The 17,782-nt window shown below is 39.7% G+C and overlaps 1 protein-coding gene across 3 annotated transcripts; it reads left to right on the top strand.

The window, feature by feature from the left end:
- Positions 1–532: 532 nt before the first annotated feature.
- On the top strand, positions 533–17,185 carry LOC141441603 (uncharacterized). Of its 3 annotated transcripts, XR_012452819.1 has the most exons (6): positions 533–830; positions 3,057–3,184; positions 4,108–4,262; positions 13,648–13,714; positions 15,997–16,077; positions 16,971–17,185. XR_012452819.1 is itself a non-coding variant. In XM_074106389.1 (5 exons), exons 1-4 carry the CDS (start codon positions 691–693, stop codon positions 13,699–13,701), a joined length of 477 nt encoding a protein of 158 aa, XP_073962490.1. In that variant the 5' UTR covers positions 533–690; the 3' UTR covers positions 13,702–13,714; positions 16,971–17,185. The 3 variants fall into 3 exon arrangements, 2 of the variants coding, with proteins under 2 accessions (XP_073962490.1, XP_073962491.1); XM_074106389.1 differs by lacking the exon at positions 15,997–16,077; XM_074106390.1 differs by lacking the exons at positions 533–830; positions 15,997–16,077 and adding an exon at positions 2,258–2,371.
- Positions 17,186–17,782: the final 597 nt, after the last annotated feature.

Raw genomic sequence — 17,782 nt, 5'->3', positions numbered from 1 at the left:
CTCCTCGTAATGCATATTGTAAAACGGGTGGTGAAGCACCAGGACTCTTCAATAATGAACGTCTTTGCATCGGAAAAAGCAATCTTTCGTAAAAGATGACGAGCAGTTGATATTGAATTATTGTATCTTAGATCATTTACACTAAAAAGCGTGAAAAAAAAAATTATAACAAAAAATTGAACCGACTAGAAAAAAACCATGAAAATATTTTTCTACCAGTCTGAAGTCGGTCGGTGCCTCAGCACGAGCCAGCAGGAGTGATTGAAGCCCAATAGTGCGTAGGTGAGGTAGATGACTATAGGTCCACTCCTGCTGGCTCGTGCTGAGGCACCGACCGACTTCAGACTGGTAGAAAATTATTTTCATGGTTTTTTGTAGTCGGTTCAAATTTTTGTTATATTTTTTTTCAGACACTTCATTTAAACCTTTTTAGGCGTTCAATCATGATCCAGTGTGACCTACTTTAATCGTAACACGTCTATTATAACCCTGCAACCTTTTTAGACACAAATCTTGCTGGTGTCAAATTAAGCTAACCGGAAAAGCAGAAAAATAAACAAAGAACACTGACAATGTCCATCATGCTTAACATCAATCAAAATGTCGTGAAAATGTCCTAAAAGTAGAACCGCATTAAAAAACAAACAGTTCAACAAACCATGCAACCCTCCTCCCATTTAAAAACTCCTGATGTTTTCTATAAAGAAAGCACCCAAAGCATCGACTGAGGCAAAGAGTATAAGTACCTATCTGACTGTGGACATGTCCACCGAGGTCGACAGTACCTCGAGTTCTGATGAGAGTGCTTCTATTAAAAGCAAAACATTTTCGTAAGTATCTACACCCAAGCTCTTTCGTACTAAGAGGAGGCCTGTGCCCATCAGTGAGACGTATAGGCCGAGTTGCTGAAGTATCTACGAGTATAAGTTGAAATGAATGAGCTAAAGGATTTCTTGTAGTCCACTCATACCACCATCATTTTATACAGAATAAGAATGATTTCATGTATGTACTGTGTTCGGAAGATAACAGATAGTTTTCGTACAAATATCTAAATATAGGTACAATGGTTCGAAATGCCTCATTATCAAAATGTACAACGGTCAAAAAGTATGTAAATGTGAACAAAAGACAAATTAATTGGATGCCACAAAAACCTAAGAGCCTAAATACATGATAGAAAAAAGGAATAGAAGATAAATGGTCAAGATCTCAAAATAATCAATGGGTTCGAAAATTCCCTTGTCAAATTGTACAAAATTCAAAAAGTATATTAATGTCAACATATTTGTAGGGACGAACGACAAAACATTTACCCCCTTATTCATAAACGACAATCAAACCTATTTTAGTTAAAATGCCGCTAAAATTCGTTTGTCCTTATCTGTCACTTCGACATTTGTATTTGTTAGAAAGGGACAAAGCATTTGTTAGTTAACATAGGCTTGTTAAGTTTTATGAATAAGGGGGTTAGTCTATAAAGTGGTTTTGTACATTTTGGCCCCAGAGTATTCTGTCCTGAAAACTTCCAGACACAAAGACATCTGGACCATAGTGAAAGCTGCTTTGGAAACATTTAAAAGTAAAAGTGCATGTTGGCAATGCCATATTTTGTCCCTAAAATATTCAGACAAATTGACCTGGTGGCACAAACATTTTGTACTTTTTGACAGTTTTACATCTTAACATTCTATGCATTTTGGCATTTGTACCAAAATTACCTGTTACCGTTCGGAACAGGGAACGAAGTACTTGAAGAAAGTGGTTTGAAAGTTTTAGAAAGCTAAAACACACTTCTGTGAAGTGAGTAGGTCCTTTCAAAATAGAGCATTATTCTCAAAATGAGCATTCCTAAAACATTGCTTTCTTGTCAAATAAGTACAGCTTCCCGAACGGTATACTTGTCCTTCTTTAACGTGTTTAATTAACTTCTCCAAAACGTATATTCCCCCCCCCTCCCCCTTATTTTCACGACATTTAGACTTTTCAAGTTGCACGCTTTTCCCTGATGTAGTTATTTTGACTAGAAAGATCTAACGTAATCGCTATTTACGAAAATATTTCATGGGATGGCAAACAATGAAGCTACCATTATACTTAACGAAAAAATTAAAGGAGGCACACTTTCTGTAAAAATACAGTTTCCTAACTGTAATAAATGATGTTTGATAACCACGACAACCACCTACAATGGCTACAATCTAATCTTCAAAGAACAAGAATTAAAGCGTATTTTCTCTAAAATGTACAGAGTTGAGTCTGGTGGTGTGGTCTGGCACACAGTGTCCTTTCCTTCCGTGCCCTGCACCATCGGCTGCCCAAGCCCGCTCGAAATTGGGCATATTATATGGCAATCTGTAGCACTACAATCGTGAGTTGAAATTTTTTCTTCGGCCCCTAAATACCAGACCAGAAAGATGATCAAATCAGCCAACACTTTAGGATAGCTTTAGGACAAACAGTTGATACCACGAGAAGCCCACAGCCTGAGCCACCAGAGTTAAGCCAGGTAACTAAGTTTTGTGAAATAAACAGCGAGATTGACTGGAAGGACCACCGATCTTATGAATCAGTTTTGTTCAATCAAGCCAATAGGATTTTTCTAAGATTTTTCATACAGTTCCGGTGGTGATTAGAAGTGCTTGTCAAAAAAATCGGCAACTGATTTGGCACATACTCGTACGTAGGGTGGTATCATCGATTTTGGAGACCATAAAGTAGTGCAAGAGACTACAAGGCCTGAACCCAGCAGTGGGACGTCTATCAGGCTGGGATGATGATGGATGATGTGATGACTTTCCCAGAGCTATCTTTGATATTGAATAATTTAGTTTATTTATTTATTTAAATTTTAGCAGTAGATATTAAAAAGGACTTTTATGTTGTCAGCATTGGTAGGGACCGGCTGATACATAAATATATGGCTCCCAAACGCGTGTCTAGTTTATTAAACAACTATTATTTAATCTGTGGTCTGGTATTCAGGGTCTGAAGAGAACTTTTCAACGCTTCAGTTGCAAGTTGGTGCTTGGTGGTGACGGGTCCGTGTGTTGCAGGATCCTGCGCAGCACGAAGAACTGCGTGCTGCGGCAGTACCGCGGGCGGCGCCGCGCGCAGTTCGAGCCGGGTGCGCCCGCGCCGCCGCGCCGCCACGCGGGCTGCGGCCGGGGGATACTCCGCCATAGTATGCACACAATCACTAAACTAATCATCAGCGGGGCTACTACGACATTCAAAAATCGAAGTTCATGTCGTTCCGTCCCTCGGACACTAAGAAGAAGAAGAAGAGTATGTCTTATACTATTTAATACGAGAGTGAGAGGGACTTTACGGTACGAAGTAATACGAACTTCGATTTTCGAATTACGGAGTAGTCCCTCAGAGCCCGGAATTTTTGCGGCATTTTTGATCTGTCATAGTGACTTCTTATCGACTTTCACTTCTCACTTATCGGGATTCAAGTGTGGCTCATACAACTTTTCACACCGAGCATTAAGAAACTTAAAAAAAACCTCCTTATTATTAAAGAACAACCAGCATAGAAAATGGCGTGGCTTTACAATTATCAACTTCAAAAAATGCCATTTGCAATAAAACACTTGGAAAAGCCTTGAACAGAAAAGTTGCACTTTGCTCCCTCTCGTCAGGGAGGAAAAGTTACTTTTCTGAACTTACAAATAACTATTGTGTCACAAGGGAGCAAAATGGTGTATTTACGGCGAGGGCGTACATTGAATCCAGAATGTAGCGAAGGATTCTACAATAGAATCCTGAGTGTAGCGAGGGATTCTAAAGTAGAATCCTAAGCGTAATGAGGGATTCAAGTGTTAGCGCCCAAGATGAAAATAATTTTGCTCCCGAGTGGCTCATACAACTTTTCACACCGAGCATTAATAAACTTGAAAAAAATAATTATAAATATTATTAAAGAACAACCAGCATAGAAAATGGCGTGGCTTTACAATTATCAACTTCAAAAAATGCCATTTGCAATAAAACACTTGGAAAAGCCTTGAACAGAAAAGTTGCACTTTGCTCCCTCTCGTCAGGGAGGAAAAGTTACTTTTCTGAAGGGTGTGAAAAAATATAAACGTGTGTGTTGAACAGCTGCCCTGTCAGCGTTGGCGGCGAAGCTGGAAGCGGTGGCGAGCGAGGCGAGCGAGGGGGGCGAGGGGGGCGCGCGGCCGCGCACGCGCTGCCTGATCGGGCGCGTGCCGCGGCGCGGCGTCGGCGTCGCGCTCACCGTGCGCCGCCCACACAAAGTACTCCTTTTGCTCTTTTTAACCCCGACGCGCGACGTCGACGTCGAAGAACTAAAGTCACCGACAGCTGGAAAAATATGCAAGTTGAAGTGGCAACGGGCGGGCCACATCGCTCGAAGAACAGATAACCGTTGGGGGAGAAAAGTCCTCGAGTAGCGACCACGCACCAGGTGGACTGATGACATCGTGAGAGTTGCGGGAAACCGTTGGATGCAAGTGGCGAGTTGTCGTTCATTGTGGCGTTCTAAGGGGGAGGCCTTTGTCCAGCAGAAGACGTGTTCCGGCTGATGATGATGATGATGGACACCCGTCGCAAAAAGTAGGCTCTGAGATAGAGTTTTTAACAGTAAGTTCAGTCTAGCGAGCCATATTAGGGCTCACGCTAGAAGATAAGTAAGTTATATACGCTATACGCTAGTTAGAAAATAAATAGTATTGTTTTATGATTGTTTTTTTTGGACTCTTTTTGTATTTTTTATTTCAACTCCAAATTTGTTACTTTTACGGGTATCCCGTGAAACCATATCGAATTTTTCCTACGCATACATATCTCAGATACCTGAGATACCTCAGATACCTGAGATACCTCAGATACCTGAGATACGTATGTTGTGTGTGTGTGTGTGTGTGTGTGTGTGTGTGTGTGTGTGTGTGTGTATGTGTAGGTGGCACCAATGATAGGTTGAGTAAGTGAAAGGAGAAAAACAATCATGATGTGATGATGGAGGTCTGTATTTAACCATAATGTATTCATTGAAAGAAAGAAAGAAGAAAGAAAGAAAATACATTTATTCACAACACAAGACAACAAAATTGTATTGTATTGTCTTAGTAAGGATTCCCCCGCGATGACAGTCTATATGGCATCATGACCTCATTCTTCGTTCGCTTCCGATGAAAAGGTGTTAATCTCGCGAGCAGTTAGCGTCGCGCGTGACTGAGACCTGATGGCCCTCCGATGGATATCAATAACCTGGCATCCGGTATTGGCTGGCCGCAATGCCCCGAGTATTTAACCTACCGGAGAAGACAACGACAATCTTTCTCTACTGCCAGATAAATGAGTGTTACGAAGAAACCGACCTAGAGCGTGTCAGACACGCCCAAATTAAGAATTAAGATTATTTTTTACCATTTTGTCGGGATAGTTACTACATAAATATATCCATGCAAAATTACAGCTTTCTAGTACTGATAGTCTCTGAGCAAAGCCGCGGATGAACGGACAGACAGATAGACAGACAGACAAGACGAAAATATAAGGGTTCCGTTTTACCATTTTGGCTACGAAACTCTAAAAATTAGCAGTCGTTTATTTTTTGATTACTTGAAGCAAACACACACAGTGATAGGACAGTGTCATATGAGCATTATCTATATAAGACAAGTGTGTTCATGCTTTGAATACGCTTAGGAGTCAATAGCATGCTTATGTGAAGCAACTTTAAGTAGCATGGGTGCGGTTAGTGTCCGATTACGTATTTGTCGAACCAGAATGAACGACAGAAATGTAGGACTTGCTAATCTAAATCCTTACGGCAACAACTTGGGGGTTTTACATTGTCGGGTCTTTCCTGGTCAAAAATTACAGGTCGTACTTTAACTGCACTCAGTAGCATGTGGAGCGAGTAAATTGGATGAATGAAGAAGCGCTACCGCAGCGTCGAATCTCTCATAACGCGGCGAGGCTGTTCAAGTTGCAATTTAGTTATCTGTGTCAATAATAATGATTACTGATGATGGATTATTTTTGACACTGTATGCTTACGTCGCCACCCACCGAAAGCGTTTTATATTGAAGAACTGTGTTGCCTGAAATGCGTCATTCTGTGAAAATTCGTTAATCTTCATCCCACAATTTCCCGACGCAAAAACTTCCTTTTTAGGGTTATAAACTTGCTCCATACATTCATCTAAATCGGCTCAGAGCTGGTTCTCACTTGTCGGATGTCGGGCCCGGATTTTAATCGGATGTTCCAGAGGCAAAACATTTTATATGAAGCTGTTCACACTTGCCCGACACGATTTTCTATTGAAATGACTGACATCCGATACGAAACGGATCCGACACCCGACAAGTGGGAACGGGCTCTCAGTGGTTTAACTTTAAGACCTAAAGCCTAAGACACACAGAGTTACTTTCACATTTATAATATTAGTAAGTAATGTCCAACCCACATGTCGTCTCCGTTTGGCTTAATGCTTCAAGACAGTCGAGTATGCGGCGCACGTACGGCGTGGCTGATGCGCTGCGCTAAGGCGTTCCCATCAGTTGGTTTTCAACTGTAAAATCAATCGACACAAGGAAGCATGATTGATGTAATGGAAAAAGACCCAGAAACAATATGTCTTGTGAGACATATTCCCGTGGGAATTCCTAATAATTGCATTAACTGAATTTCATTGCTTTGAAAAAAAAACTCGCGCCGAATTTTATGACACTGTGCCAAGTGGTTGTAATTTAACAAGCTAATATTATGATATAGTCGTTTGTTTTCTAGAATTTTCTATTTTTCTGTGCAACTTTCTAATTTTGGTTCCTTTGTTAGTTCGAAGAGGTGAAGGTCAGATAAATACACAGTCAGTCAAATAAACAGCCCCGCGTCATACCAAGCACAAGCACTTGCCGCGTTGACCCGCTATGGACTGTAGGACCAGAAATCTATAAATAGCAGAAGCTATGTGTAGATAAATAAGTATAGATAAAGATAAGTGAGAATCACAAATGCTTAAAAAATTATAAAAACTCACCGAAAAATTGTAAACGACGATCTACGATAATTCTTTCGTACGCTGCTGACTCGGCTCTGGCGATAGTTCGGGCATCGTCGGACCAGCCCTAGGGGAGCGGTGTCGGCGCGGGTTCAGGCCTCGTGGCGAAGATTTACCCTCATCGAAGCTTACTGCGTGACAGCCACTTAATGATATAGTTCCAACGAGACATGGATGCGAAATGTTTACTTGTATAAAAGATATTTCAAACTTATCTGCAGTACGTTCGTTTTTAGTCATTATGTTTAATAATAATTCCATGAAATATATTGTGAATAAATACTACATTTACTTATTTTATTTTACTGAAAAGTAAGTTGTTATTACCAACCTTCCTTTGATGCTTGTTACTTGACGAGTCAAGTTTATTTGTATATACTTATCTAATACTTTGAAATAAGTAATTCTTGTTTATTAAAACGATGCTGACAATTTTAAAACTCGATGTGCCATGTCAGGGTTTTCGGGAGCGAACAATAAAATTGATCTAGCTTTGTTGTAGCTTATTCTTGTCTGTGGAAACATACAAATTTTCGAGAAAAAGCCCGAGCGGAGTTCTGACTAAATAATACTTGCTCGCGGCACAAACGGTCCTTGGAACAAGCTGTCAAATGTCTGATTACTTTATTTTGTAAAATAGCCTAATATTGCCTCATGTAGCCCTGCGAATAAGTGGCAACGGTTGAACATGCTGCGAAGTATGCTTCAGATAAAAGCCCTCGGGAAACATTCGCAGAACTGATATACGATATACATTCCAAAGTCAAGTGTTTTTTCCCTGGACGCCAACGAATGAGGAAAAATTATAAACCAAAACAATGTTTTACAGACTACAGATGAAGATGAAGACGTATATACCGAAGAAGAAGAATATACAGAAGAAGAAGAATATACTGAGGAAGACGAAGATAGAACAAGTACTGAACAAGAAGAATATTGGCAAAAAGATTCTTTTGCAAGCGTTACTGAACCTGTGTACTCCATGTTACCAATTCCAACCCGGATGAAGAAAACCTACAGTAAAAAACGTAATAAATTCACGGAGAAATGGTCGCATGACCCATTTAGACCAAATGATACCGCCGGAAACTCCATCGCTTTTCATTGGGCTGAAGCTTTGAAGAAACTAGATCGTAAACAAAAACAAATTGCCAAAAAAGCTATTAATGATGTATTGCGCGAGGCACAGTTAGGAAACTTGAGCAAATATTCCATTCGAATAAACAACCCGTTGGTGGAGGTACCTTCCTCTTCGGAAACGCCTTTTCCTACCTCATGTTCCAGTTATGCTCAGACATTTTCTCCTAGGTGCTCGTACACATCCTTGATATCTCTTCCTTCGCCATCTCCTTCCACCTCACACTCATCGCTCCTACCTTCATCGTCATCGAGCTTATGCAAGGCTAGTATGTCATGTCCTATATGCTCGCACTCAACTATACTATTTCGACCTGCTGCCTGTTGCCAGAAGGCACATCCACCGTGTAGATTTTCACAAACTTCCCTATTGCCTTTACCTGCTCCATGTTCCCGACCCCTTGAACCAGTTACGTCTCCGATAACACCATGCTTCTGCGAACCAACCCCACAGGGCCCTCAACTACCAACACCTGTAACATCAGTGCCTGCTCCTATCTGCTCAAGCTCGTCGATTGAAATCCCTAAAAAGGCGCCCACATGCATGGTACCTTTTTCACCATGCCCTCCTTGCTCTCTTGCATATGTCAAACCTCCACCCGAATCTCCCTGCATGGTTGATAAACAATTGTCTGTACCTTCATTTACAAGCGTGAGACCGCCGTGTGCGCCATCTCCTCCAATCAATGGAGTCACATTTACACCTTCATCATATACTTGTCCCACCAAAATACACGAAATACCTGCAGCTCATTCATGTACATCTCTAATATCTCCTACCTGCTCACATACATCAATAAACTCTCCACCAGATACATGTTTGTGTCTAAGTAAGCCATGTCAACATTCGCAAGAACATAAAATTGCATCGTCTCCTCCATGCTCATTACACACGTTGGTCGACTTTCCGATTCCAACATGCTCTTGTGCCGACATTAAAGAGAAACCACCTACTCCCCGCTCACAAGGTGACCAAGCCAAGTTTTCACAAGTACCAACCCCTTGTCCAAGCAAAAAACGCTTAGGATCTGATGCACCTTCATCCATAATTATAATTGTTTCCCCCGCATCATCACTCGCCTCATCCTCATCTGTCATTTCTCCATCTCCAGTCGTTGGTCCAAATAACTCTGCCACGTCACTAGCAGCACGTCCATCTCCTGTTTTCTCTGCCCTTGATGAACACATTCGCAAAGTTTTGCGATTCCCAGAAATAGATGCGTATTCTGATTTCCGTTTGAATGTAAAGCAACATTGTCCCACTCCGACTACCAAAGAATATCTCCAGCGCTTCAACCGTTTTATTTTCCGTGGTCTACATTACCCAGGAAGGAGATAATTATCTGCGAAGGCCTTATCGCGTATCTCTGTCTATTCGCTGTCAAATGACGTTTAACTTTGATAAAGAAAGACGGTGTTTCCACAGGTCTTTCATTCATTTCAAGTCGTGTATTTTGATAGTAAATAATGATTTGCCAGTGTGTCAACAAAATCTGGTTTATAATATTATGTAATATAATAATAAAAGATATCAAATGAGATACTGTTTTGAAATAAAATCATGAAATATAAATTTGATGTTTTATTTGTCTTTTTTTTAAAACTGAGCAAAATAAATAAGAGTTTCATAAGTTTTATCCATTATAAATACGGAGCTCTAAGAATGATTTAAATTTCTGCCGTAGCTGGTATGGTTGATTTTCTGCCATAATTAACTTCTTCGTAGATCAGATGCAATTTCTGTACGACTATTTCGTTGAAAATGCTATTGCCTGTAGGATGCCGATGCTCCCGCCCAATCAGTTTAAAACAGAGGCAATTTTCTTTCGCCTTCGTATCCCGATAATACTGTCGGAACTATACATTCGCCTCTTGCTGCTCGCCAACTTGCATCTAGCCAGCTCGACTCACCCTCGTCCTTCGACGTTGGGACGAGTGTCTGGATTCTGAATTGCACGTCGTACAGTTAGGACCTAGTAACGATATGTAAACCTAGAGGATTGTTATCGGGGCGATCGCGCACGCCACCGGCCTTTACGTCGTGCGGACGCGACACGACTACTGGACGACTGCGAGACGCTTTGGGCTTAAAACCCCTAAATTTCATAATACCTTTTTCTGAAAAACAAATACCCCTAATTTTCAAATTACCATGAGCTCATATCGTAATACCTAAAATGTTAAATGGTCTCTTGTATTAAAATGAGCGAAATTCATTATGACTTTGACTTAAAATGTTGAAATGCACAATTCATTCAAATACCGAATGGCAGAAATAACAAAATATTTAAACAACTCAAACTGAAAACACCCAAAAGGCAAAATGCCTAATTTTTTCATTTTGACTTTTAGTATAGTGCCTGTTCAACGTACAAATTTAGGTATTTTAACTTGTGGTTGTTTTAAGTAGGTTATAGGTAGGTATATGTTGTTTTGCCATGAAAGTGATTTTGAAGTTTAGGTATTATGAGACTAAGGTATTTTGAAATTCAGCCATAGGTATTAAGATTGAAAAATGAAAAAATGAAAATAATTTATTGCATAAAAAACTTATAAACAAGAGTCCGATTCCGGTGTTATAAGAAAACAAAATTAGGCATTCTGCAATTTAGGTATTTTGAGACCAACAAGTTTTGAGATCTGGGAATATTGATAAAAAGGTAAAATGCAATTTAGAAGTTAGCCCAAAACTGCGAGACGGCTTAGGGTGTCCTCGTAATAGCGGTATAAGAGAAGAAGAGAGAGTGAGAGACATACACAGGGTAAACATACATAGAGAAGGAAAACATTTTGAAAGGAGATCGAATAATATAAATTGGGCTCGCATTCAAAATAGTGTTGCGGCAAACCGCAACGTTGGTTTTTAGTGGGACCCATAGTTTTTGCACTACGTTCTATTCGAATCCGATCCGAGGAGTGCTGCTTGTGAGCTGCGTTCCGTGAAAATACAGACCAGACTAATTCAAAGCCCTAGACTTGATCCGATTTCACCATAAAGATCAACTCTATCCAAATCTCGACAAGAAAGATCGACTCGAAAGAACGACTTCCCTGGACCGTATTTTCACTGATAAAGATGGGATGTGGATCGTTGTAGTGAACCGCTCTAAGTGTGACCTTCGACGCGGAATATCAAAGAAACGAATGTCAAAGACTCAAAACGAACCTCGATTGAATATGGTGAACGATACCGCTCTAAGACGAAGCTCCCATAGATTTTTGTATGGCAATATCAATTAGCCTTTCAGCCATCGATAAATAAGTTTTGAGGGTTTATGCTAGCTGACGCGCTTTACAAGGTTCGGGTGGACGCCTGTTGAACAACAGTATGAGCAGCGCTAACTGTAAGGGCTACAGGTGGACTGCATCCCAGCTGCAACGTAACTGCCAACTGCCGACTGCCCATACATTTCAATGAGGGCTATCGTTTTTTGTCTCACTAGATGGCGCACTGTCGCGTGAGGTTTTTAAGTATGGCTTTCAGAGTCTGTTATTACGGGCGTGAAAACAAAGTTTACATTAAAATCATATTTAATACACCTTAAAACCGTACCATAAAAATATCGAGCATGCCACAGTGTTGCATAGTCCCCGTTTTGTTCGGAAAAAGGGAGGACAAAGGTTTCCGAAAGACAAAACTTTCTCAAAACACAGACATTCATTGCCCCGGAACGCGTATTTGCCATAATTAATTTCAGATATTGCAAAATATTCACAAAATTATTCTAATTTTAAATAAACCCGCGTAGCTCACCCAAAAACTATGAGATTTGGCGTTTCGGAGACCTCACGCTACACTAGCGCCTCTAGTGGCGAATTCATACGCACTCGAACTGCAACGCCGGCAGTCGCGATTACGTAGGAGTTGCAATGCAGTCCGTCCGTCTGTACTGGCCCTGATAGATTTTCTGTTGTCATGTGTGGAATGGAACGGAGAGAGGCACAGGCGTGTAAATAAAGCACTATGATTCTTGCTTCACATCACATTATGTTTAAGTAGTTGTTTAGAGACTATTAAACACAATACAAGGTTTTTAGTTATGCATAAAAATATTATCGTCCGTCCATGGCCGGGTCGTTTAGTAAAACTAAGTAAACTTTCCGGAGGTCCTAACAGTCGTCACAAAATACAGATCGTTCAGAAGTCAGTCTCCTGTATGTACTTCACTTTTCATACCTACGCTCGGCGGTCGCTCTAAGGTTGTCAACTATGGCTTATGCACCAAAAAACTATCGTGGTAGTGGCACTCTTATCTAGTTGTTTGATTTATTGTTGAGAATGAAACGGGAACAATGGAAAAATAAATTAATAACTAAAATATTTTAAGTTTAATGTCATTGTTATATTATAAATTTGTCACAGAAAATATCTTGCGACGATTTCGTTATTGGCGAAATTCACGATTATTTAATTTAAACAACCGTCCACTGAACAGTTATAATAACTTTTTTTTTGTTGCGCCATTATTGCACAAAAAAGTTCACAGACGCGTGTCTCAAGCGCATGGCACTCCCGCTCGCACTGGTCCCAGCCGTGCCGAGATACCGTGTCCGTGAGCAGTGTCTATGTGTGCGTTGCTCGAGCGCACTTGTATGGAGATTGACTTCTGAACTATCTGTGTTTTGTGCAGTCGTGTAGTCTCCGTACCATATAAACGGCCGCGAGCAAACAGCTTCCTGGCGCAAATGAGCCGCTTTACATTTACCGGATCGCCAGGTGTCCCTCCGTAATTTGGAGGGAAAATAATATTCTGATAAGAACCCGTTGGGTGACAATCAGGGCGGGTGCTATCAGACCCTTTTTTGGAATCCGACGGGAAATCCTCATTGGTGTAACTAATGGAAGGTATTTATTTGTTTCTTGGCGTTGCTACCGGGCCGACGGAGGGAGGCGTTTTACATACAGATACCTATACTAAATTCGTTTTTTTAGGATTCCGTTCTTAATCGGCAAAACTCTTGTAGGATTGCTTGGCTGTTCGTCCGTCTGTCAAGACCTTTTTTCTCAGGAACGCGTGGAAGTAGCAAGCTGATATTAACATCAAATGTCCAGAATTCCGGATCTACTCGCTAAAGCAATCCAAAAATCAAAACTTTTCAGTCAATGCGATTAAAAGGTACACTAATTGAAAAAAGGTGTTCCTAGGTAAGCAAAATTGTCGGGGAATTAAAACCTATTAGTGTACTTTCAGTTGTCCTAGAATCTTAAAATTTGGTATGAAAGTAGCTAAATAAGAAACGTCTATTGAAATCTTTATTTTTTATGTCTGTCTATCTATATCAGTAGCCATTTAAAATGACCCCACACTGCGTTCATTTTGCATACGAGATGGGCTAACACTGGGTATTCATAGATACCTACAAATTTGTACGGAATCCTCTTTCTCTCTCTCGCTTTCTCACTCTCTCTGGCTCTCAGCTGCCGTCCCTTGAACTACAGTAGTAGTCACAACTGTAACCACATGTTTGTCCACAGCAAACCGGCAGCGGCGGCAGAGTGAGACAGCTGATGCGCAAGCGCTCCTGCTGACCTGCGCCAATGGGTGAGCGAACCCTCTATTGTTTTTTTTAATGCTGAGTTTTTTTAACTGTACTTTTTGTAAAAAAAATCAAGGGCATATTTCTAAAGTTTTACAGCCTTATTCATAAAAAAACCTTAATTGAGGTTTGATCGGTCTGTTACTTAGCAGACTGATTAAGCTTAATAGACGGTTGTCAAGAAGTATGATTCATAAACACTTGCTAGCAGTCTGCTAGTTGTTGAGCTGCTGATAGACGGATTAGACGCGTTATGTTGGCCACATTGACAAATCAAAGACAAAAAATGGCCTAATCGATAATTAAAAAAAAAAATTGACAGCAGTGACAGCAAATTAGCAGGAAAAAAAATAAAAAGCGAGATGTTTGTTTTCCCGCCATTTCCGATCCGCATGTTTATGTTGTGCAAAAGTCATAATTATGTTAATCATCCTATTTTTTTTAATATTTATTGTTTATTTATTGTTGCTAATTTAGAGGATTTTTAAATACAAATTCCTGAAAATAAATTTTCCAGTTTTTTTTTTTTTAATCTTTACGTAGCCCTGCCTTCACTATAAATATCTTCGGTATGGTTTTTTGCTCTTGTCAAAGTCAGCTGTTCAAACTTGTGGCGGCCATTTTGTGACTTAGCAGGGAGATAAAGGAGGGTCTACGGTCCTCTAACTTTAGCAGAGCCTTGATCGACTGATTAGCGCTAACAGACGTTTATGAATCATGTTTTTTAGCATCGGGCCTTCAAGGAGCCTTCAAGGAGGCTCTAACTTTTTATGAATAAGGCTGTTAGAATGGTTGCAGTTTTATCTTATTACTGACTTAATATTTGTCAAATTAAATAGGCGTATTAAAAAACATTTAATTTATAAAATCAAAAAACCCGACTGCCAAAACTAAAAGGAAGAAAATAAGCCTAGTGGTCTAAAACTCTGTTAAGTAGCTAATTTTAAAGTTCAACAGTCGGGACCCATTACTAAGAGTTTTTGATCGTCACGATTTAAAATAATGGGTCCCGACTGTTGAACTTTAAATTAGCTACTTAACAGAGTTCTAGACCACTAGGCTTATTTTCTTCCTTTTAGTTTTGGCAGTCGGGTGGCTTTTTGATTTTTTAAATTTAATGTTTTATTTTACACTTTTTTGATATTTATGTGAAAACAGCAGATTAAAAGTGTTATAACCCGTACATATTTAGAATGGCCTAATTATTAGCTTTCATTTGATACCCATATTGTTACAATACAAAATATATTTTTTACTTCATCCGCCATATTTTTTTTCGCAGACGCCATATTGAAATATTATATAGCCTATGTCACTCCGACAGTTATGATAAATCCAATGATACCTCATATGTTAAAATCCGTCTAGCCGTTTAGGCTGTAGCGAGGACCATGCATGCATACATGCATACATACATACATACATACGCTCGAAAAACATAACCCTCCTTCGGGCAGTCGGGTAAAAAACAGTATACTTATTTGTAAAAGAAGAAGATTAACACATAAACTTACTTTTATCTTGCTGTGTTTGTTACTGACAACAATGTTGACTGTTCTAATGTACTTGTATTGTCATAAAATATAAACTTCATATCCGTAGCAAGTTTCAAGTCGATACCAGTTACCAATATTACGGTGACTTAGAAGTTTGATTTTTTCGCTGCTTCATGGGGTAGCAGGCTTGAGTATTTGATATTAGTTTCAGCTTGATATCTTCACGCATGTCTGAGAAAAAGAGTCTTGAGAGACTGACGGACGGACAAAAATGTAATAGGACCAATTGAAGGGTCCACGGAAAGAACGTGTCCAGTCACATGAGCTACTTTTTGAGTTATAGCGGTTTGAAAATTAGTCATCACGAACAATTACTATGGTTACCATTGCTTTAAAAATTAAAAATATATATTTTCACTTCTCATGCTCGTAAAGTTCGTATTTATGCTGGATCTAGGCGACATAAAATGACTTTTTAAACTTTAGCGTACCGGCTCGGGTGGCTATATGAACGTCTCAGGTAAAATGGCTCGTTTTATGCTCTAGTTGTACAATCTACTATTTATATTGTTTTCAGATTATTTAATTCCATGGTAAGTCATAGTACTTTTGTGAGCTCTGTATTTTGAGATTAAAATCTCAGTAAAAAAAAAGATGACTAGATTATTATTCTTTCCGTGGACCCTTCAATTAGACTTCAGTTTTTTGTATTATTATCTGAGGTATGGAACCGTAAAAAAACACATTATTTGTTTATCACAAACCAACTAGCCTATCAATAATTTTGACAGGGCAATCACAAGAGGAATGGCCCCAAATGTTGCGCTTTGAGAACCAATCGCATGGAACGTTTTCAATTCGGGCTCGAGCAGGTCAGTTATTCAGGGAGATGATGAAAAATAGTTCCGAGGGTCATTTATACCTGTCTCGTATTATTTATAAGCCCGGCTTAAGGCCAGCTTCCGATGCAGATACATTCAAGGGGAAAGAAAGGTTAAACAGAAATAAAAAAACAAACAAGTCAAACATTTCCGTTAGAAAGGTAAATTTTTCAAATTGAAATTATTGCATTTTACGTTGTGCATTTCACCTTTGGACTCATCTGTACTTAACAGCAGGTGAGATAGGGGTCAATTACGGTCATTTTTATGTAAAAAACCGGCCAAGAGCGTGTCGGACACGCCCAAAATAGGGTTCCGTAGCCATTACGAAAAAATTAAGTAACATTTTTCTAAGGATTTCGTATTTTATACGGAATCTTCCAAGTTTAGGTATATTTTATACCTTAGGCTGCTATTTACTCTAAAACTACTTTCATTGAAAGTTTGATATACTTACTACCATTCCTTCTGAATTTATAGATTTTAGAGGGGGGGGGGGACGCTCGATTTTAATGAAAATTTGCACTTTAAAGTCGAATATTTTGCAAAAAAAAACACTGAATCGAAAAATCGTTTTAGCAACCCCCATCAAACGATACAACACACTACAAGGTGGATGAGAAAAAAAAATCACCCCCACTTTACGTCTATGGGAGGTACACAAAAAATTTTTTTTTTGAAATTTCTATTGTACCATTTTGTCGGCATAATTTACATACATATTCGTGCAAAATTACAGCTTTTTAGCATTGATAGTCCCTGAGCAAAGCCGTGGTCGGACAGACAGACAGACATGGCGAAACTATAAGTGTTCCGTTTTTTGCCAATATGTGTAATATGATTAGCCGTAAAACATTACCTGTTAACCCGTTATTGTGTTCCAGATGTCCTCGTCGGAGACAGCCGGCGATCCCGCGGACGTGAGACGACGGCCGTCACCACCTCTTATGGCCGAAGTGACAGCTGAAAAGGGTTGTTTATTTCGTAGTTGGAACGTTTGTTGATTTTTATGAAACACATTCTTACAATATCTGACAGTGACAGATGAAACTTGTACACAAGCGTTTTCTCAGAGTAAGACCAAGCTTGCCTCGATTGATGCATTATTTATTTTAAAAAAGATTACAAAATTCCCCTTATTCTACATCCCCCTTCCTCTCTTCCTCTTCCTTCCCTCTCCTCTTCTTCTTCCTCTTTCTCTTTTTCGCTCGTTTGGAGGCTTTATATATACACTTCGAAGACTTCTTCGAATTCGACTGACGACCGGATGGCCAAGTGGTTAGAGAAGCTTAAGGTCCCGGGTTCGAATCCCGGTCGGGGCAGATATTTGTATGAATAATACGAATGTTTGTTCTCGGGTCTTGGATGTTTAATATGTATTTAAGTGTGTATTTATCTATATAAGTATGTTTATCCGTTGCCTAGTGTCCATAGTATAGTCACCAGCATTAATATCTGCCACAGCGGAGCGTGCAAAAATATCTGACACGTCCTTCCGGCGCTAGAGATAGAGTTGTATCAGATATTTATGCACGCTTGTTGTGTCAGATATTGGTGCTGGTGGCTGTACAAGCTTTGCTTAGTTTGGGACTAGGTCAATTGGTGTCAAGTGTCCCATGATATTTATTTATTTATTATTTATTACTTACTACACTTACAACTAAATATGCTCTGGCAAAATTGTCCTTCAAATGAA

The sequence above is a fragment of the Choristoneura fumiferana genome, chromosome 24 (assembly GCF_025370935.1).
Source record: "Choristoneura fumiferana chromosome 24, NRCan_CFum_1, whole genome shotgun sequence".
Lineage (NCBI taxonomy): Eukaryota > Metazoa > Arthropoda > Insecta > Lepidoptera > Tortricidae > Choristoneura > Choristoneura fumiferana.
The sequence above is the reverse complement of the archived record's forward strand: the minus strand, read 5'-3'. Positions and strand labels throughout refer to the sequence as shown.